Source organism: Cricetulus griseus, chromosome 7 (genome assembly GCF_003668045.3).
Source record: "Cricetulus griseus strain 17A/GY chromosome 7, alternate assembly CriGri-PICRH-1.0, whole genome shotgun sequence".
Taxonomy (NCBI): domain Eukaryota; kingdom Metazoa; phylum Chordata; class Mammalia; order Rodentia; family Cricetidae; genus Cricetulus; species Cricetulus griseus.
Genome location: NC_048600.1, coordinates 8,741,471 through 8,763,838, shown reverse-complemented (window position 1 = coordinate 8,763,838; position 22,368 = coordinate 8,741,471). Strand labels below are relative to the sequence as shown.

General features: G+C 44.3%; 1 protein-coding gene across 5 annotated transcripts in view; it reads left to right on the top strand.

Annotated features, from left to right (window-relative positions):
* Positions 1 to 17,214: 17,214 nt before the first annotated feature.
* Ltbp1 (latent transforming growth factor beta binding protein 1) overlaps positions 17,215 to 22,368 on the top strand; it is a 373,886-nt gene continuing 368,732 nt past the window's right edge. For all 5 annotated transcript variants that reach the window (XM_027426071.1, XM_027426069.1, XM_027426070.1 and 2 more), the window contains exons 1-2: positions 17,215 to 17,705; positions 18,676 to 18,746. In XM_027426071.1, the coding sequence (XP_027281872.1) occupies positions 17,230 to 17,705; positions 18,676 to 18,746 (547 nt within the window). In that variant the 5' untranslated portion in view covers positions 17,215 to 17,229. The remainder of the gene's footprint in view (positions 17,706 to 18,675; positions 18,747 to 22,368) is intronic.

Here is a 22,368-nt window from a genome sequence, read left to right as displayed (position 1 = left end):
TTAAAACGAAGCAGAGACAGCATAAAGATGTCAAATGGATCCCATAAGTCAAGGATTTTGCATAAAGACTCAGAAGAAGTCACCCCAAGATTCCTTCAGTTGGGGAAGATGGCTCTGTGTTTGCCATAATTGCTGAAACACAAAGGCCTATGGGATATGTCAGTGAAGGGTCTCCCATCTTTTCTAAGGACATAGGGTATAAGAAGCCCTGGACATGTATGGGTGGATTTAAAGAGGAAACACTAACTTACTGCCTTTGCATTTGCAGCCTGCTGCAGGGGTGAGCAGGCTGTGGCTTGTGGGACCCATCTGACTTACCACCCCTATTTTTGTAAATAGTACTTCACCAGGATCCAGAAACACCCACTTGTTGACACGTTGTTTGATGGCTGCTTGCCAACTACCATAGTGATGAAGTTGTGTAGTTGAGATCTTAGAGCCCACAAAACCTAAAATACCAACTCCATAGAAAACATTTACCCACTCCTGGTTTTGTGGGAGAGGCACATTAACTCTTGTGGAACATGTTTTGGAGAGAATCCATGGGTATCAATGGTGGTGAGGAGACAGCTAACTGGTTGCCACCCAGGGGTGGTGACATGATGGATAGATGAACCCTCAACGTGGTAGACCTGCCAACTGGACTTCCTAGTTTCACCTGGACTTGACATCAGAGTTTATGATGCTATGACGCACACCCAAACTCCAGGTGGTGTACCAGTTAGACAGGAGTGTGCTGTGTGACTGGATCTTTCAAGGTTTGCTGATGAACAGCATAGACAAGGACAGTTAGTTGAGATCAAGATTCGATGAGCAAGGACAATGCCACTCCGGTGCCTGGAATCAAATGTGCCCATCCCCACCCCACTACAGAATAGACTGGAAAATACCAGAATGTGTGGCTTCTGACTCTCTGACAGCACTACTTCCCTTAATGCAGCTTTTCTGAGGCCACATTGACGGCATTGGCTATAAGCTGCAGCTGGTGGTGATAAAAAGAGTTGGTCCATGTGCCTCATAGCTGTTTTTTTCCTTTTCCATTACATATTGTATTTATGGGTCCACTGCAGGAGGGATGCCTTATGTTGTTTATGCTTAGGCTCTTGAGGGCTACCTCTTTGTCACCACCACACCTCCTGTACCTGATGCTGTGGGCTATGCTCTCATGGAGGCATGGTGAAGATGCTGCTGAACTACAGAAGATGGCATCATTAACCATGACTGAAGGTTTGGTAAAGGCTTAGAAACAGGTGGGTGTGTTGAGACACTGGTGACACCTGGACTGGGCTGGAGTCATGGAAAGGAAGAGTGACTGGCTGGCAAGAAGAGGAGGAGCTTGGCTTGGGGCAGTTTCAGTGTGGAATGTTGTGGGTCACCTGAGATCAGGTGAAAATACAGACACACACACAAAAGTCATGAGGTAGAGTGAGAAGCCAGAGCTTGATTTCCCATCAGCTAAGGCAACAGAACTCATTGGGGGCAGAGTTGGTGGAGTATGAAAGGGGAAGAAATAGAAACTGAATGTGAAGTCTTAATAGTTGTCTTCATTGAAGGCTGAGCAGATGAAGAGGAAGTCGCAAGAGACTGAGGAGATTCATTCATTCATTCATTCATTCATTCATTCATTCATTCATCCATTCATTCATTCAACAATGGACAGAAGAAGTGGACTAGTCCCTGTTCTCCAGGATGCTTACTGAGAGATTTCCTCAGGAAAGTACTGGATGGACCCCCAAAGAGATAAGAAGTCAGGAAGCCCAGGGCCGGCTAGTATTGGATGCAGCAAGGTTGAGGAGGAGGAGGCATAGAGAAAAGGGAGGGACAAGAGGAACAAAGTGCAGAGGCACAAAGGAATGGTTTGTTTGATTCAGAGTTCTTCATTCTTCCAGACAGCACAGTGAGCATCAGCCTCATTTGTATATCTCTGTTGCCATAGCAAGCCCTGGGCATCACTAGGTTGCACAGTCTTGAAACTTTGAGGAAATGACTTTATATCAAGTTACCTACTAATTAGGCTACTGTTTTTTCTATTTCTGAAAGCATTTTTGATACACCTTCTCCCAGGAATCCATTTTTCAAATTCTTCATCACACACACACACACACACACACACACACACACACACACACACACAGGATTTAAAATGAAATTATCATGTCATGTGGTAGTAAGACTGCTCATTGTAAAAACATTCTTTTGAGGAATGTAAGTAGGAAATACAAGTCACCCATTTCCACAATATTTCTCTCCTAATCCTATTACATTACAGGTAAATATACTTGTTATTGTGCTTTTACAGTTTTGCATAATTTTATATTAGAATTCTTGTGTCTAAACTAATCATACTGGTATTTCAAAGAAGGACATTAATAGGATTTAGTAGTCATTCAATCTCCTTTCTCCAAATGCAAATAATTTTGTAATATTGTTTGATTGTCTTATAAATGTCATCATTAATGTAGACCTAAATGTGAGTGGGAACAAATCATATTTACTTTTGACTCAGACCGTTTAACCAACAGGAATTCTGCAGGTAAGGATTAATGCCACTCTTGTCTCTACTGTAGGAAGATATTCTGACCCTGGTTGTCTTTTTCCTCTCTCCTTGTTTAATTCTTAATTTTATTGTGCCAATTTGTGAGAATTCAATGGTTACAACAGGAAGCAGACAGGAAATTTTCCCCCATTGGAAAAACTCATTTGCTTTATGCATTTTTCCAGTTGTGCTACTCTCTACACATTTAGTGCACTTCTGTGTTAAGTGTGTTTTTTTTTTTTCACATAACAAATACTGCTAAGGTTTCAAAGCATTACCTTTCTTTCTTACTAGTAAACATGACTTTTTTCTCTTTTTTTGTGGCCACTGATAAGCCTTCTTGGATTTGGTTTTGCCTCTTTTTCATACATTCTGTTTGTCCTGTAGATTTCTTAGTCCATTTTCCTCCTCCAATTTTTTTAAATGAATTTTTATATGTATGGTTATTTAACTTGCATGTATGTCTGTGTACATCATGTGTTCCTGGAATCCAGTGAGGCCAGACGAGGGCATCAGATAACCTGGAACTGGAGTTCCAGACAGTTTTGAGCTCCCTTGTAGGTGCTGGGAATTGAATTAGGGTTCTCTAAAAGAACAGTCAATGCCCTTAACTTATGAGCCAACTTTTCAATCTTCCCTCTAACATTTTTAATGGTAAAAGTTATTCCCCATCTTCTAAAACTTAGTGTTTTAGGGTTTTTTTCCAGTTATAGGCTATTTTATTTCTACTAAAAATATTCTGTGTGATATATTCAAGAGGGTATAGAGCACATGCATGTGACTGCGTACACACACACACACACACACACACACACACACACACACACACACACACACACTATAATGTGGGCAGGCCACAGGGACTCATGTGAGTCCAGAAACTGAGGCAGGAGGACTGTCATAAGCTTAAAAGCAGCCTGAACAATATGGTGAGTTCCAGGCCAATATGAGTTGTAATGTGAGATTCTGTCCCACAAACAAACAAGCATAAATTAAGGTAGGAAGGAAGCATATTACAGCTTCTTCGTTAGAATCCCAGATCTTTTACTTCTGGTTTTTATGATTTCCCAGATTAGATGTAATTATCAGCATTAATGTTTATTTTGAATTATTAATGCAATTACCATTTTTTCTTTGATCATATAATTACCTCCTTAGACTGAAGGTCTCTCTTCTGAATGCTTTTCCTCATTTTTCTTAATTTAATGTGTGTATATATATGTTCATGCATATATATGTGTGTGTGTGTGTGATTTTATGTGTCAGTGTGTGATTGTCAGAATACATGGTCAGGGAGAACAGAATTTCAACATTATGTCCTTTATTGCACCTTATTTTTAGAGACAGGGTATCTCATTGAACCTGGTGCTCACTATTCATCCACACTGGCTGTCCAGTGAGTTCTGGGGGGTCTCCTGTCTCTACCCCAGTGCTCCCTATTCAATTACTGACACAAACATCCATGACTGGCTTTTATGTGGGTGTTTCGATCCTAACTCAGCTTCTTATGCTTGTGTGGCAGGCTTTTTACCAACTGAGCCACCTCCCCAGCCTGCACCTTCCTTATTTCCCATACACATGGATTTCCTGAAGATGCTTCTTCACTGAAGATCTTTGGGTTTTCTGCCTGTTGGTGCTGCTTGACAAAACACTTTACTGCATCCTCAGCCAGCTAAGGACTCTTTTCTGCTTGCTTTGTTTTGTCTCTTGAACCCCTGGTCCCCCATTTCTCAAGTGCTGGGGTTACAGGTGTGCACCACACCTGGCTTCTCAAGATGTTTTGGAGGTAAATTATCTTGGCTTTTGTTCACTTGAATACAATCCATTTCATTATCATTCTTGAAGGGTAAGTGTTGTTCTTATGTAATTATACACTCCTCACCTATTTCCTCCAGTGTCCCAAAGACATTCTTCCTCTTTTAATTTCTTCTACTGTTGGCAAAAAAAAAAGAGTCAGAAATCAGGCAGATAATCTTTCCCCTATTTTCAAGCTGTCATACTTGTCTTTACTATTCTGCATTTGGGCCAAAATGTATGCAGATGTGAATATATTTTGAAATTTTCTAGGTTGCGTTAAAAATTCTGTGGCCTCATAAGGTGGCTTGATGGGTGAAGGTCCTTGCCTTGAGACTGATGACCTGAGTCTGATTTCCTAAACCCTCATGACGGATGGGAGAGAGCACCCACACACATGCACACCTAATTCCAATACCTAAGCTCCACACAGCTGATCTGGACACTTGATGCTTCTGCTAACTCTGGTACCTCACTCTGAGTGGTTTTGTGATTTTTTTTTTAAATCACAAGCTCATTTTTTTGTGAGAATTTTATGAGGCTTGGACTGAGAGACTATCCCTTCTATTTCCACTAATGCCAGATTAATATGTCTCAGCTTAAAATACTTTTGGAATAGGTATGTGGAGTGAATTTGGTGTATTACCTCTGCTGGAGGTGGGGTAGAGACTTTTTTTTTTCTTTTCCCTTCCAACTAAAATTAAGGTCGAGACACAACATTTTCTTTGCTGGCTTTCTTTGCTTAGCAAATATTTTTTAACTTTACTCTTTTACTGGGCATGTGGGCCTTTGGGGATTCATTCCAGAGCTCCAGGCTGACACTGCACTGCCTTGTTGCAAAGCTCCCCTGTGCCCTGTCCTCAGGTGTTGTTAAAACTGAATGATCTAATTTACAAAACATCAGCAAATGCCCTTAGGGTCCCAGCCAGCTTGGGTGAGCTTCACCAGCACTTTTGGCTTCCACTCCCTTTTGACTCCCGAGGATTAAGATAACTTAATTTCCTACCAAATCCACTATTCATTTTGTCCAGTGTTTTAAAGGTGCTTTTTAGGGAAAGCTTACCAGGATAGAATGTCACAGTGCTGGAAATAGGCATCAAGAATCTCTTTTTAACAAAATCATCTTTTTAACAAAAGATGTGCAATATGGGAACCCGAGGGTTTCCTGAGACTCCCACAGTTAAGACCTGATGCTTGATGAGTTCTGAACTGTCTGGAAAGAGTTTCAAACCAAGCCCTGCCACTTACTGCTGCTGAGGGTGACAGTAGTCAAACCTTCTTTGCAAAGAGCAAAGGACAGGTATTTGCAGGGTATATCCACCAATTTGTACCAATGTGCTACAAAAAAACTTACACAATGGGCATGCCTGCTTTTCAGTAAAACTTTGTTTACAATACAGCCAGGGGGCTGGATGTGGCTTTGGGCTTTAGTTTTGGCCTTGTGCAATGTTACCAATGTCAGCAGGTAGGTTGTTGTAAACATTAACTTAGTGAATTGGTGATCTCCTAATGCTTGCTGTCATGATGCTTTGAGAAATGAGAGGGTTGCTTTGAATTAGTTCCCTGATGTTTTAGTATTAGGATGACTGCAGTTTAATTTAACACTTTCAAATGTGCCTAATACTATCTCCTTAGCCATTTCTGATGATTTTTTGTTTGTTTTTTTCGAGACAGGGTTTCTCTGTAGCTATGGAGCCTGCCCTGGCACTCACTCTGTAGACCAGGCTGGTCTCGAACTCACAGAGATTCACCTGCCTCTGCCTCCTGAGTGCTGGGATTAAAGAGCCACCAGCCCCTGCCTACTGATGATTCTTAATGGGAAGATGAGGCACTATAGTAACAGATATCCCCTATCTTACGTTTCTGCCCTCTGTCAGCAAGAGTACCTGCAGTTTGCTTTTGCAACCTCTCTACAGAGGGAAGAACTGAACAGACTCCTCTGTTAGGCATCTTGGATTACAAAGCTCCTAGAGAATGACCCATTTTTTTTTTTTTTTTCCAGGAAAAGCTTTCTCTTACTCCAGGCAGTAAATCCATAGAGGCAGAGCTGGCGACCAGGAAACCATTCGTGATCACAGAGAAATCATCCAGAGTGTCGACTCAGAAAGGGATAAACTCAAACTGCAACCCCCACAGATCTCTAAAGGCGGAGCTTATCTGTCTCTTCCAGCTTCCAGCTGAGGAGCCGTCCCAGGACAGCACTGAGCAGCCTCCAAAACGTTCCCTCCTAAAAATGGGGAATTCAAGACTTTAGTTCCTATTTGCCCATCCTAGATGCTGAGGCCACAGTTTTCCTCCCGGGACTTGGCAAAGGAAGCAGAAAGGGAGCCCAGGTTGTTTGATGCCAGAGCTGTCACTTCTCTGTCTTGTCTACTCCCTCCCAGTACACAAATATCTGGGATTATTGTATATCCGAGTTCTGCAGATGCTTGCATACAGGCTCCTATAGGATTTTCTGGCGTTCTTCTCCAGGGCTTTTAAGTATAATTTTCTGAAATCTTAGAAAGAGGCCTTGGATCTTGTCAGCATTGGATCTTAAGCAAAAAAAAAAAAATCTCAAATCTTTTCTTCATTCACAGTTTAAAAAAAAAAAAATGTTCCTCAAGAATGGCTATTGACTCCCAAGTACATACCTATAGTCCCAGAGCTCAGGAAGCAGGGGTAGGGTGGGAGGGAGGCATGATTACAATACTGGTCTGGGCTATGTAGGGAGGTCATGTCTCAAAACAAACAAACAAACAAACAAACATTCCCCCCTAAACAACCCTCCCCAACAGCCAAAAACCAAAACAACACAACAAAGAAACAAAAGTCGCAGCACAGCAGTCGAGTGCTTATGAGCTCATCTCCAGCACAGCCGGCACCAAAAATAAATAGAAATAAGCAGATGCGGAATGAATGAAGCGTTGGCTAAATGAGGGGGTCAATGAATTCATCGGTTTCTTGATTTTGAAACAAGGATGGCTGTCAGTTTTCTACTGGCTGAACTACCTGCTGCTATTGTGCATGTGAAGGGTCGGAGCCGTTGTTTATTTAATTACACCCGGCATTCCCCATGAATCGCGTACTGTGTTGCTGTGGAACCATGACACACCGGGCCTCTGTCGCCCTCTACACAAGCCTCCAGGCATGAAGCTGAGGCATGGAAATCACTGTGGGCGAAGCCGGCTTCACCTGGGGCTTTGGCCAGTCACTCAGATATGGGGAAGAAAGTCCCGGGGAATAGGAGGACGGCGGTGTTATTTCTAAGAGAAGTGCACTGTGGTCCAGGCATCAGGCGGACAGGAAAGGGTTAAGCGCGAAGTTGCTGGCAGCTGGCACGTGTAACCCGATCCTGCTCAGCAGTAGCCTTTTAAACCAGCGTTTTAAAATCAGGAAACCAGAAGGACTCCAGACACTGGGCTGGTTTTACTGGTCTCAGCTCTCTGTTTAGAAAGCCAGGCTGGTGTGTCTTTGGGGATAGGAGTTACTTCTGCGCACACCTCGGTTCCCCACGTTTCTGTTACCGTGGGCTTTACCAGTTCCATTCGCAGAGACCGTCCTGGTCTCCGCTAATAGGGCAAACTAAAAAGGCAACAAATAGGATGTTATAAAACCAGTGAGTGTTTGAATGAGGGAGTTCTGTCCATATAAGCGTGTTCCGAGCCAACCTCAACCAGATTCTTTGCACAGAACTCAAACCGCTTTTCAAGTTCAGGGTTAGGGGACTTTCTCCACCCTACAGAGAGCCACTGCTGGGTTCACTGGAAACAATTTATGTTGAGGAATGATGTGGACTTGGTGGAACCCTGAATGCAGACAGCTTATGACAGGCATGCCAGTGTCCTAGCCAGACCTCAGCTGCTGATACCTGTGACCTGCTTTAAGTCTCATTGGAACCAAGAGCACGAAAATAAAGTGTTCTTAACGTACAAGTTACCTGTCCAGTGTCCGCACTGGATGGTAGGTGCTGAGTTGAGAGGGAAGAAAGAGAAGGTCAGTAGCTTAAAGGGCTTAGGTCTTCTGAAGGAAGAGGACTCCATGGAGGGGGTAAGGCCCTCTGAGAGAGTGACAGGAGGAAGTTTGTTGGCAGGGGTCGGGCCTCATGGGGCCTCATGTTTCTACTCACTCTTAGAGTGTCAGGGTCTTGGTTTTTCTTTCAAAGAGAAGGAAACATTGACGGAAAAGTAGTTGAGACAGACCAGGGAGTAGACCAAAACTAGCCCAAAAGAGCGTGAGTCTTGGAAATGCATCACCATTGCAATTGATGTGGATTAGTGGTTGCTACCTATATTTCTTTTTTTTTGTAACCGCTTTTCCCTTCCTTTAACCCTTTCATCAGGAGGCAAAGAATACATTATGACAGAACTGTCAGGTGTTCATGTGTGTGCAGGTACACATATATGGTCATGCATGTGGTGGTCAGGAGATAACTTTGGGTGTTATTCCTCAGGTCCCACCCACCTTTTACTCCTCTTTCCTTCTTTCTTTTTGTGTTTGGAGACTAGCTCTCTTCCTGACTTGGAGCTTGTGGAATAGACCAGGCTTGCTGGCCAGCTAACACCAGATCTGCCTGTCTCCACCTCCCCAGTGGCGGGATTACAGATACTTGCTGAGTGCCTAATGTCCCCTCTCAGGTCTTCTTTCCCACCCTCAAGCCAGAATCACATTCTGATGCTATTGTATGACTTTTTTTTTTACCGTCAATAAAAGAAATTATGTAGATAATTCATAATACTAATGACTTGGAATTTCAATAAAGAAGCAATTTGCAGTAACTCAGCAACCTGGGAAGCACTGAAGGAAGTGCAGCAGGAATTTATAGGTGACTGTGTCTGGCTGTAGAGAATATTATTACCCACCTGGTAGGCAACCAGGCAATCTTCCGGCTATCTGAGCGTCTTTGAACTTTAATGAGAGAAACTAGGAAAATCCCATGGATTATATGAAAGGACACAGAAGTATTTAAAACAGAGATTCCGAAGTAAAATTAAAAACAAATCAGAGGACTTGTCTAATCAAAAGATGCGTGTTTTGTAGCTTTCTTGGTTGAAATGCATCTCAGTTTGGGGTATATCCAAAGCGGGGTTTTTCTTTCCCCTTGACACAGAAGCAACCCATTAAAAAAAATTATAGTTTATTTATTTATTTGTGTGTGTGCCTGAGTGTGTGCACACCCGTAGGGTGCAGATATGCAAACATGTCACAGCATATGTGTGTGAGGATCAGATGACAACTTGTGGGAGTCAACTCTTTTCACCATCCTGGGGATTGGAACTCAGGTTTATCAGGCTTGTGGCAAGTGCTTTCACCTGCTGAGCCATCTCAATGACTCACAATTTCCTTTCTACTACCTCATTGGCACAATGAGACTTGGTGGATATTAATGAAAGATGTCAATAAAATTACATGGGAGGTTATTTAATTACATAGCTTCATATTTAATACTGAAGAGTTCTGAATAAGAAGAGATGATAGGGAACATGCTATAACATATAGACTTGGGTAAGAACTTCCTAAGGAGGGTATCATTCACTCAGAATTAGGACCAATAATTGAAAAATGAGACCTCAGTGAAGCTGAAAAAAAAAATAAAAACTCTGTGCAGCAATCAAATAGTTAATTGAGTCAAGGGAAGGTCCACAGAATAGGAGAAATTCTTCATCAGTTCTATAATCCAGAGAGGATTAATATTTAGAATACACAAAGAACAACAACAACAAAAGAGCATCAGGACAACAAAGAACCCAATAAAAAGATGAGCTGTAGATCTAGCCCGAGAGTTTTCAACAGAAATACAAATGACTGATCAACATTTAAAAAGTGTTCAACATTATTAGCCATCAGAGAGTTTCTACTTAAAACCACTTTGAGATTCCATCCCACCCAGTCAGAAAGGTTGTTGTCGAGAAACAACAACGACAACAAATGCCGACAAGGATGAAAGGAAATAGGAACCTTTATTCACTGTTGGTGGGGTTGAAGACTGGAGTGGTTACTATGCAAATCAGTACAGAGTTTCCTCAAAAGTCTGGTAATAGAAGTGATAAGAACAACCTTTACCAATTCTGAATATCCACCCTATATCCTACTATGATGATGGATGGATAATGAAAATGTGGTACATAGACATAATAGAATTATATTCAGCTGTGAAGAAAACCAAAATTATGGGCGTTGGTGGCGCACATCTTTAATCCCAGCACTCGGGAGGCAGAGGCAGGCGGATATCTGTGAGTTCAAGGCCTGTCTGGTCCCCAGAGTGAGTGCCAGGATAGGCTCCAAAGCTACACAGAGAAACCCTGTCTCAAAAAAAAAAAAAAAAAAGAAAAAAAGAAAAAAACCAAAAACCAAAAAAACCAAAAAAGACCCCCCAAATTAGAAAATATGCAAGCAAATGGATGGAGATAGAAACAATCACCCAGAGTGAGGTAAGCCTGATCCAGAAAGACAAGCGCCTCATGTTTTCCATTGTATTCACCCTAGCTTCAAACCTCTAGTTTACTGTGTTTCACTTGAAGTGCCCTTCAGAAGTGAGGAAACTAGACAGAAGCCATGGGGTGGTAGTGTCCCTTGAAGGAGGGGAGATAGTCGAACACAGAGAATATGGAAAGAGAGAAGTAGAACACTGGGGGTGCAAAGACTTAAACAGGGATGTGGGAGAGATAGACGAGCAGAGATGGAGGGGAGGGGAAATAAAATAAAAGGATTATGAACAAGTCATATAGAAATACTATGTTGTAACCCAATTTTAAAACCATAACTTGAAAAAAAATATACTAGTTTAGAGAGCCACACCCTAAAAGGCTGGACAAGGCTGCTTATAGAAGTTACAGATTATTAAATAAAAATCCCAGGGTCAGATGTGGGGCAATGCTTTCAGAGTTGTTTGCTGGGAAGGACCTAGATTCCTTCTAAAACAACACAGGGTCTTGATATTTCTCTTGGTTGTCCATGTGAACTAGATGACAAGACCCTGTTGCTGAAGACAGCGCACATGTTGATTACAAGATATAGAGAAACCAAGCTCAAATTGAAATGGAAGCTGGTAGCTTTCATAGCACCAGAATGTGCTATGTGGGCTGTTGCGGGAGGAAAGGCTCTGATAATCATACCTGGCTGTAAACCTAAAAAAAACCTACAGAACCAACACACCAGACAGAATGTGCTCAAGTGTGTGATAGTGGCATGGCTGTTATAGAAGCAACCAACCACTCTGTGTTTGGACATCAGGCCCTTTCCGCAGGAAGTTTGACATCATGCACCCAATCCCACTCATCTCCCAGTCCTTCCATGCCCACCCTCCACCCCCATAGCCCCCCCAAAAATATAAAAGAAAAAAACAAAACGAAACAAAACCCACTTCACTCCTCCATCTTGCTCACCTCTCCATCACATTCGCCCATTGCCATAGTGGCACTGGAAGCTTCAGTGTGTCACACAGTATACTCTTTTGCCCAAACAGCTCTACTTGCAAATGTTCATTGCAACAAATCTATCTTCACGGCTCCCTTTTGTTATGATAAATCTTTCTGCCAAAAACCGCCTAGCCCCACCGCCATGTGTGCGCTCTACACCAGCCGCCCACCTGAGTTAGGGCCCAAATGAATACACAGAAACTTGTATTAGGTTCAAATGCTGTTTGGCCAATGATTAGGATTTCTCATCTGTTAGCTCAGTCTTAATTACCATAAATCTATATATTTTATAAGACTTATCTTATCGGATGCCTTATTGGTGTCCCTCCATGCTGGTGGATCACATTGCTCTGATGGAGGAAGAGCAGAGGGGGAAAAGGGAACACTTCCTGTTTCCTTTGCTTAAATATGAGTCTCCTTGCTATGTCACTTCCCTGACTGGATCACCACTTCTTTACTACATTTCCCAGAATCCTCTTTGACTCCTAGTCCTGTCTAACTTGCTGTCTCATTGGCCAAATAGTATTTTATTCATTAATCAATAAGATAAACATACAAAGAAGTACATTCCCCATCACCCTTTGCCCATTTGTGTACTACCTATCTTTTCCTGTCAAACCATCTCTTTCTCTCTTGTACTACTCAGCTCTGTGCTGTTCTTCTAATGGAATACCTTGGATAATAAGCTTTCAAGTGAAAGACTTGTTTAGTTTATGGATTTGGAAGTCTCAGGCCATGATTTCTCTTGGTCTCTCCTGAGATAGCACATCATGGCAGGAGTTTGTGGCAGAACAAACTTCTCACCTGGTGACTCAGGAAGCAAAAAGATCATAGTCCCATAATCCCTCTTAAAGGCACACCCCCAATGACATATAGACTTCCCGCAAGACTGCTTCTGCTGAAGGTTCTGTCAGCTTCCTGTAACACCACTCTGGGGACCAAGCCTTTAAGACATGGGACTTTGCAAGACTCATGCAAATTGTGGTGTCACACTCCCCTTCCCCTGTCACTCAACCTCCCTCTTCACACTGAGTACAGACTTATGACTTTTTAACAGCTGCCCCTTTGCCGCTCCTTCTCTCTTTCTAGGAATTTCTTGACGAGACTACAAAGGGCTGAGTTGGGGTGCTTCATGAAATCCTTGGCTGGAGAACACGAGTATGGAAACTTTTTTTTTTCTTTTTTGATCACAGGCAGCCACAAAATTTGATTTGTAGCTAATCCTAAATGTAGGAAAAGATTTTCTTTCTTTTTTTTTTTTTGCAGTTTTTTTTTTATTTGAATTAGAAACAAGATTGTTTTACATGACAATCCCAGTTCCCTTCTTCCTCCTGTTTTCCCTAACCACCACCACCCCCAACTAAAACCCTACCTATCACACATGTAGGAAAAGATTTTCAATTACAAAACTCATAAAGTGAGGAGATGAGGGAACCTGGCTGCATTCTGAGTTTGACTAATGGTCTCAAAGTGCTTTGAAATGTTTGGCATTTGCCAGCCTCTCTTTCTTCCCTAATCTTCAAACCCATGGGTTTTAATGAGAAACACAATCCTCTTTTCTGATTCATTTACACTTAGCTCATCTGAGTATTGTTTTCTGAAAACCATGAAGTCCAAGAAGTTTTATGAGATCTGTAAAGGCTTGGTTTTTGAACAAGGAAGTTGTGTACTGCCAATATAAATGGACCTTGAACCCAGGGGAAGAGGGGGTTGGAGTCAAGGGTCTGTGGCATTGAGCTTGGTTGAGACTTGGCAAAGGCTGATCTCAATGCCTGACAGAAACTGGGCTTTCACTTTCAGGATTAATAGTGTGTTCAGTGTCTTGAGATGAGCAGGAATCTTGTGTGATATTACATGGTGAACATAGCACAATTCTCAAGGATTATCTTGCTGGTTATGTAAATAACAAAAAACTTGTCTGGAAAACTGTGACTTTGCTGGCATCAGCCAGAAGCCTCTGAGTGAGGCTGCTTGCTCATGTATATATTTGTATATTCATGGTCATGTAGACACACATATGTTCTAGCATGTGTATGGGCTCCTAGGGATGGTGTGAATATTCCCACTAGAAATTACTTACGTGGGAGGTTATAAATTGAATGAAGATGAATGAAGATGCATCAGAATGAAGATGCCCGAGGCGGCTCCCCCGCCCCCCTTAATTTTTTTCTTTCTTTTTGGTATGTGTGCATGGTATGTGTAAGTGGTGTGTGTGTATATATATATATATATATATATTATATATATATATATATGTGTGTCTGTGTGCGCGCATGCGCACACGCGCGCACATGTGTGCTTGTCTTTATGTTTGTTCAGAGGCCAGAGGAAGACTTTGGATGTCCTGTGTTATTGTTTCTGTCTTATTCCCTGGAGACAGGTTCTCTGACTGAACCTGGAGCCAGGTTGATGGCCAGCAAATCCCAGCATTCCTCTTTTTTCCTTCCCACTCCTCTACAATGCTGGGGTTGCAAGCTCATGTGACCATGTTCTGCTTTTGTGTGGTGCTGGGGATTTGAACTCAGGTCCCTGTGGTTGCACAGAAGGTGCTCTTCCCTTCTGAGCTATCTCCCCAGGAAACAGTTTCTCGTGGAGCCATAGAGACGAGTAAAAGCCAGTTTCATTGCAAATACAGCGATTCCAAGCAGAGTCCCTGATTATCTAGAAACTGAAATGCAGACAGGTGGAATGACTTGCTCCAAGTAGAGAGTCTGCTTCCAGCTGTGACCTCTCCAGGCAGCTGCTTCTCCTGTCCCAGAAGCAGCATTGGCATATGTCATCCATCCATCCTGGTCCTGGGAGACACTTGCCAGAAAGACCCACCCACTGCTGAAGACTATTAAAGACTTCTTGTTGGCGATGCAGTCCTGGGTCATTTTTGAGCTTCCTTGGCAACTCTCTTCCTCACTTCCCAAGGCATGGGCTCCCTTATCAAAACACTCTCAGCCTTACCTCACACTTCCTTCCTAGTCCCTGTCCACTGCAACTGACTGCTTAGAAAAACCACCCAAAATCTTCATGGGCAGGTTTGAATGTTTGGTGCTGTTGTGAATTGTCCACATGACAAAGAATTATCAGCTATTCTGTGATATAGGACTGTAGAAATCAAATCCTGCCTTGTGAGATTTCTGCTATTTTTCTTTAAGCATTACTTAATTCAGTTGTTTATCTTCATCTAATGCTTTATTTAGATCTTGTTTCCCCAACCAGACACAAAGGCTTTGTGCCTTGGGATACTTTGTAGCTCCAGATAGATTCAAGGATGCTGTGTATCTGTATGCCTTTGACTTAGCAGGCCATTGACAGGCATTTGTCTCACAGACATGAGACAGTGCCTTGACCTTGGCTATGGTTCACTTTGACCTGGCTCTGAGGCTGAATTGGAATTACCCTGCACAGAGGGACAAGCTGGTAGGATTGGAAGGGACTTTTCACCCAGCTGGCATGTGTTGAGGAAGCAGGGTTTCTGAGAGCAGAGGCAAAAATGCCTGTTCCCTGTAGTAATTGATATCATTTTAGGCTGGACCCAGGTCTGTTTCTTGGATGACAGTGTCTCTAAGACAGTGCTTTTGAAGGAAGTGGGTGTTCAAGTAGCTGGCCTTGAGGCCCACTCTTCTCAATTCAAACACTTGCCAGTATTTCTGCAATGCACAGAGAAAAGTAGGCCAAGAGATTCCTCAACTTGAAATGATTTCTTTTCATCTTCAATACTTCTTAAATCATTCTCACTTGCTTTCAGTTGTCCCTAGCTGATGTATGGAAAGACAGCAAATTTAAGATAATCAAAATTATTAATACAAGAGAAAACCAAAGCCTGGGAAAAGACCCGTCTTTGTTTCTGTTTTAAAATTTTTGTCTATTTTATGTGTATCACTGTTTTGTTTGCATATGTATATGGGCATCTAGAGGTCAGAAGGGGGCATCAAATCACCTGGCAATGCAGTTATAGATGGTTGTGAACCAACATGTGGGTGCTGGGAATCCAATCCAGGTCCTCTGAAAGAGCAGCCAGTGCTCTTAACCACTGACCAGTCCTTTTTTAATATATATAGTTATTATCATGGATTTTTGATTTCAGGCATGTAGTAACAGCATGCATTGTGTTGATAACATTGTTTTAATTCAGATGTTAGCAGTAAAGATGTCATTTTCTGTTTTTTTCCAAAACTCTCTTTCACCCCCCAACCACACACACACACACACACACACACACACACACACACACACAAACACACACAGAGACACACATATACACACACACACACAGAGACACATATACACACGCATCTACAGACACACACTGACACACAGACACACACAGACACACACAGACACACACACAGACACACACACAGACACACACACAGACACACAGACAGACAGACAGACACACACACACACACACACAGACACACACACACACACACACACACACACACACACACACACACACACACACACACACACACACACACACACACACACACACACACACACACACACACACACACACACACACACACACACACACACACACACACACACACACACACACACACACACACACACACACACACACACTAAATGTTCCACTCTACAAGGACCAGGTCAGCCTCTGCCGTTTTCTTCGTCTACACGGGCGCCCCCTGCTGCCCTCCCTGTTTTCTCGATCTTCCAATGCCAGAATCAGGGTACCACCAAGCCACCCGGAATCATCCTAAAGAGAACCATCCTTCGGTCTAAAAACTCTAATCACTTTCCAATGGACAGCTCAGCCTACCTCGGATAGTCTTTAAGGGGGTCCGACCTAGTATTTTAATCCAACTCCTGCCGACAGTATCCGAGCAAACTCGGGTAAGAAAGTGCATGAGCTTCCAGCCCGCATCTATAGGCTGCTAGGAAAGGGCTATTCAGCTTCCTTGCCGAGCTCTTTGTCTTCTCCTGGGATTGGAGACCGAGGACTCGGGAAGCAGGGACCTCAGTCCACCCGACCCATAGCCCCAATCTCTGGATGCGGAGGGTGGTGGCTAGTTCTCCGGCTCATCTCAAGCTTTCCCCAATTAGGATTTGCTGCCTGACGTCACGTCTGCCGCAGATTGGCTGTTCAGATCTGACACACGGCTCCACCAGGGAGAAGAAACTTTTAAAAGACTTTGCAGCCGGGGCTGCCTCCGAGCGTCCAGCGCTCACGATCGTCCTCTTCCCACTTCGCGGGTCGGCGCCTGTGGCACCCCGGCCGCACCCCGCGACACCCCTGCTGAGCCAGGGGACCCTCACCTTGCGCAGCCCGCCCCCTCCCCAACTCCCCACCCTATTCCCGCCCCCTGCTCGCCACCGCTGCCGGCTGGGGTCCGCTGCCGCTCAGCCGCCCGCAAAGCTCCCTCCACTGCGGCCACCCAATCGACCTCCACCCCGCTGCGTCCGGGCTCTCCGCGGAGTCCTCGGGGATACGGAGCGAGCGCGCCGGGGCAGGGCGAGCCGCGCGGCCGGAGACTGCCCGCGATGGCGGGAGCCTGGCTCAGGTGGGGACTCCTGCTCTGGGCAGGGCTGCTAGCGTGGTCTGCGCACGGCCGGGTGCGGAGGATCACGTACGTGGTGCGCCCGGGCCCGGGGCTGGCGGCCGGAGCCCTGCCTCTGTCTGGGCCCCCACGGACCTTCAACGTCGCCCTGGACGCCAGGTACAGCCGCAGCTCATCGTTAACCTCCAGCCGCTCCTTGGCCGGGCCCCCAGCCGAGCGGACCCGGCGCACCAGCCAGCCTGGCGGCGCGGCCCTGCCTGGGCTGCGATCACCGCTGCCACCCGAGCCCGCGCGTCCGGGGGCGCCGGGCCGGCAGTTCCACTCCAAGGCCGGTGCTCAGCCGGCGGTCACCCGCTTCGCCAAACATGGCAGGCAAACCGTGCGCTCCAAAGTGCCGCAGGACACCCAGAGCGCCGGGGGCTCCAGGCTGCAGGTTCAGCAGAAGCAGCAGTTGCAGGGGTAAGCCCACGCTCTGCCCCGCTCGCGCGCGGGGACCCGCCGGGACTCGGGGACTGTCTCCTCCCCACCGGGGGCGCTGCGGGAAGGGGCGAGAGCGGGGGAAGCCCGCTCACTTTTCCTGGCGTTTAACTCCGAGTGCATTGTTTCGGAGCTGCGGGGGAAACACAAAAGGCATTTATTTCTTCCCCGGGGCGTAACCTCCTGTGCGCAAACCCTTCTGCTGCTAGACTATGGGCGTAAACATGAAGTCACTAGAGCTTAATCCCAAGGCATCAATTAAACTTCTTACAACTGGGTTTTTATTTTGGTTTACCCAAAGAAAAGGGGATTGTGAGTAAAAGTTGGCTTTAAAGACCCAGCTCTCCTTGGGCATCCAGGAAATTGTAGACTTGGGTTTCCTGGCACCTGTGGGGTCGGCGGTCCTACGGTGGTAGGAGTTGGGGTTAGTGACACTCTTGGCACGAACAGCAGTGGGGCTTGGAAAGTTTTGTGATTCGGTATCCCCACTGCACTGCCTTCTCCCCATCAATCACAAGTTGGGGTGGGGGAGACTTAATTTGGACGTTTGACTTTTCTCCTCCTGCAGGGCTGGATTCCCTGAGGGTGATCTCACTTTTCTTCCTTTTTTTTTTTTTTTTTTTTCGGGGTGTGTGTGCTTCCCTCTGAAGCCAAGTGGACCCAGAGAATATGCAAACTACGTTTGACTCTTAATTTGGGGGTTAAGACAACCATTAGTTTGGATTTTTATTCATCCTTGGTATGAAGTGAGCTTTGGCTCCTTCATCCTTCGCAGGTGAATGGTTCCTTACCCTTCCATTTGGGCAGCTTTGGGTTGGGCATCCCGAGTACTGTTCCAGCTCTGTAATCCAGAGGAATGTGGAAGCAAGGATTGGCTTTCCAGGAACACTCTGATAGCTTGAGTTCTTGGGAAGGGAGCATCGCTGGACTCAGGGGTCTCGTTTTGTTTCAGAATCAATGTCTGTGGAGGGCAGTGCTGCCTTGGCTGGAGTAAGGCTCCTGGCTCTCAGAGGTGCACCAAACGTAAGTGATTGTACTCACAGCGGCCTCGCACAATGGGCCAGGTGGGGTGGGGTGGGGGTGGGGGTTTCTACAGGGGCCTCTTGAAGAGGCAGGCGCTGCCCTGGGAAGTTGAAATCTGGAATACAGTCCACCTGCAGCCTGTATAACCATCAAGGAAGGACTGGGTTAAGCGGGCCCACTAGCATTATGTTATCCAAGATTCCTCGGCTCTCACCCAGGAGCTCATCACTGTCTCATCTGAGTCAAATGCTAGGGGGGAAAATCCCATTTGAGGTAGTCTGTGTGCCAGACCAATATGATTAATTTAAACATGGCACCAACAAATAAGCATTCTTTAACGTGGTGACAGAAGAGGCATGGAAAGTCGAGTTCCTTTCCTGGAATATGGCAGGGACAGTTGTGGTACTGGGGACTGAGTTTAAGGTTACCCAGGTGCTGAGCAAGCTCTCTACCAATGAGCTATTAATACATTGTGCATCAATATACACAGCCACCCGCCCCCCTTTCTAGAATTACAGACTTAGTCTAAGCAGTCCCAACACTAAAAGTTTATAAAGCTTTCTGGAAAGAGCTACCTGCATCCTCCATCCTTGTGGTTCAGTTCTTTTCCAGAATCTTCCTGCACTTGGTGTTTTCCCAGTTAATATGCATGCTTAATGGTATCATTTTATTAATAATACATATAGATATGAGAAGACTGAAGAATATTTATTATAAACATTGTAAAGTTAAAGATGAAGAATAAAAAATTCTGAGAATAAAAAAAAATTTACTTCCATCCTAGGAAAAGTAAACATTAAAATTTTTATTATTTTTTTTTAAATTGTGTGTATGGGTGTTTTACCTGTATGTATGTCTGTGTACTGTGTATGTGCCTATTATATGTAGAGGCCAGAAGAGGGCGTCAGGTCCCCCAGAACTAGAGTTATAGATATTATGAGCCATCACGTGAGTGCTGGGACCTGCAATCATTCTGGTGGCCTTGTTTGCTGACAGATGCCTTTAGTTCCTGAGGTCAACAGAGGGGCTTTTAAGTGAATGAAAAGGACCCTTCTCTGTGTTTTGGTATTCAGGCTATGATCAAGGAGTAATGGTTGACTTAAAGATCTCTGGTGGGCCAAACTCCAGCTGCTAGTCAGAACTGCTTTGGTTTGTAGGCATTGTAAGTTAAATGTATATGTTTATTTAAACCAGGCTGGCCTTGAACTCACAGAGATCTTGAACTCCCAAGTGCTGGGATTAAAGGTGTGTGTCATCAATACCTAGCTCTGTTTTTCTGTTCTTAAATTCTTAGATTACACTTGATAGGACTGGCAGATGTGGCAGCAACATTATCCTGTGTTGCGATTCCTTCTCCTAGTAACTGCATCTACCGCAGAGCTACTATGAGAGGTTCGGCCTGTAGCATGGTGGGTAACCCTCTGACAGCACTGAAGCAGTGACTATTGCTGTGTGAGGGTTGAACATACGGGGCAGGTGTTGGGGAGATAGCTTACTTGTGAAGTGATTACCATGCAAGCATAAAGGCTGGAGTTTGATCCCTAGATCCTGCCTTTAAAAGGTGAGGCGAAGATCCCTGGAGCTCACTGGCTAGTCAGCCTGGCCTAATTGGTAAGTTCCAGGCCAATAAGAGACCCTGTCTCAAAAAACAAGGTGGAAGGCTTCTGAAGAATGACATTCAAGGTTTACCTGTGGTCTTCACATGCACAGCACACACATGCACATGTACTGGCCCACATGTCCACTCACATAGATACTCACCCACTCACCGAATACACATACAAATCAACAGAGTCTGCTGGTGTGTGATCTAAGGTTTTATGAAGCACTAGGAAGAGACTATCTGGATAGTGAACATTTGAATCATGGCTTCCTGCTTCTCCAGGCCAGGGAGGCAAGGACATGTGTCTGCATGAGTAGCTGGCTTTGCTCCCTGCAGGTCCAGAAAGAGGGGTCACTGGCCACTTGTGGGTTGAGAGAGTTAGGGCTTCACTGGGAGGAAGTAGCTGTACTGTGTTTATCTCATGATGCCTGTGACATACTGGCTCTGGGTTAGAGTTTTCCTTCTGGCTCTGAAGAGGAAGCTGTAGGTGACACTGAATCTAGACAGTTCAGCACCACTGTCCTTTCTGGTGCTTTTCTGACCAGTGCTAAAAACTCTAATCACAACTCCTTCCAGGAATTATTATGTTGCTGAAGCAGAGATGGAGCAGCTGAGCATACCACTCAAAGTGTAGCATTTATGAGATGGATGCTTTTATTTGTTTAAAGCTATTGTTTTTATTTATGTGCTTATTTTTTATTTATAGTGATATATATATATGTATATATGTATGCACACACACACACACAGACACACACACACACACACACACACCCATATATATGGGGGGGGGTGGAGTTCAGTGCTTATGGAGTCCAGGAGAGGGTGTCAGATCCTCTTGGGTTACAAGGTAGTTAGTTGTAAGTAGCCCAATGTGTGTGAACCCAGTTCCTCTGGGAGATCGTCGAGTGTTCTTAACTACAGAGTCATCTCTCCGGCCCAGAGATGGGTGTTTTTAATGGGATCTTATTTCAGGTGTGTCCTGAAAGATGAGGGAACCAGTGTCTTTAGACAGGACCACTGGAGTTAGCATTGGTACCATCCCCTTGTATTCATGGATGAGCAGCATGATGCCAGAAAGGTCTTAGGTTTAGAAGGCCCATGTTTGGCAGACCTGTGTGGCTTTGCAGAATTCATCTGGTCTGTCTGATTGTACACTTTCTCCTACAGAAATGACTAAATTAAAACCAGGCTGCCCTGTTTGATTGTTAGAGGTGTCAAGGTGAAAAGGAATGGGTATGAAAGCCATGCTGAGACTAGAGACTTTTAGAGTTTAGTTTTGCATCAAGTCAAGTAAACTCTCACTTATATGTTACATGACTTCCTTCTTTCCCTGCGTATGCATTCTTTTTTTTAAAGTAATGTGGATGATTTTTTTCTACTATAGTGTGTATTCACTATGTTTGGGGCCAAATGAGTATTTGGGACTTTGATTTTATTTAAATATGTGTTTATATATAATGAGATTTGTTAAGGATGGCATCCAAGTTGAAGCATGAAGTTCATTTGTATATATGCTTTATATATAACCTGAAGGTAATTTTACACAATATTTTTAGTGTGTTTGCATTTTGACTGAACTGTTTCCGTGAAATCAGGTATGGAATTTTCCACTTGTGGTGTCTGGTTGGTACTCAGAAAGTTTTGGATTTGGGATTTTGGGCCAGAGATGCCCAATCTGTCTTCCTTTAAAGTCATTGTGTTGTTGTGTACCTTTGAATGATTTATTTTGAAAAGGCTATAAAGAAGACCAAATATGGGGAATGGGGAGATAACGCAATCAATAAACTGCTTGCTATGCAAACATGAGGAACTAGGTTCCAATCTTTGGCACTCAAAGCTGGCCATGGTTCTATGAGCCTGACCCCAGCTCTGAGGGGGTGGAGACAGATGGATGTTTGGACTTTGTTGGCAAGCTTGTCTACACAAATTGGTGAGCTCTGGGTTTAGAAAAATCATTATCTCAACAAACAAACAAACAAACAAGCAAACCAACAGTAGAAAACAACTGAGAAAGAC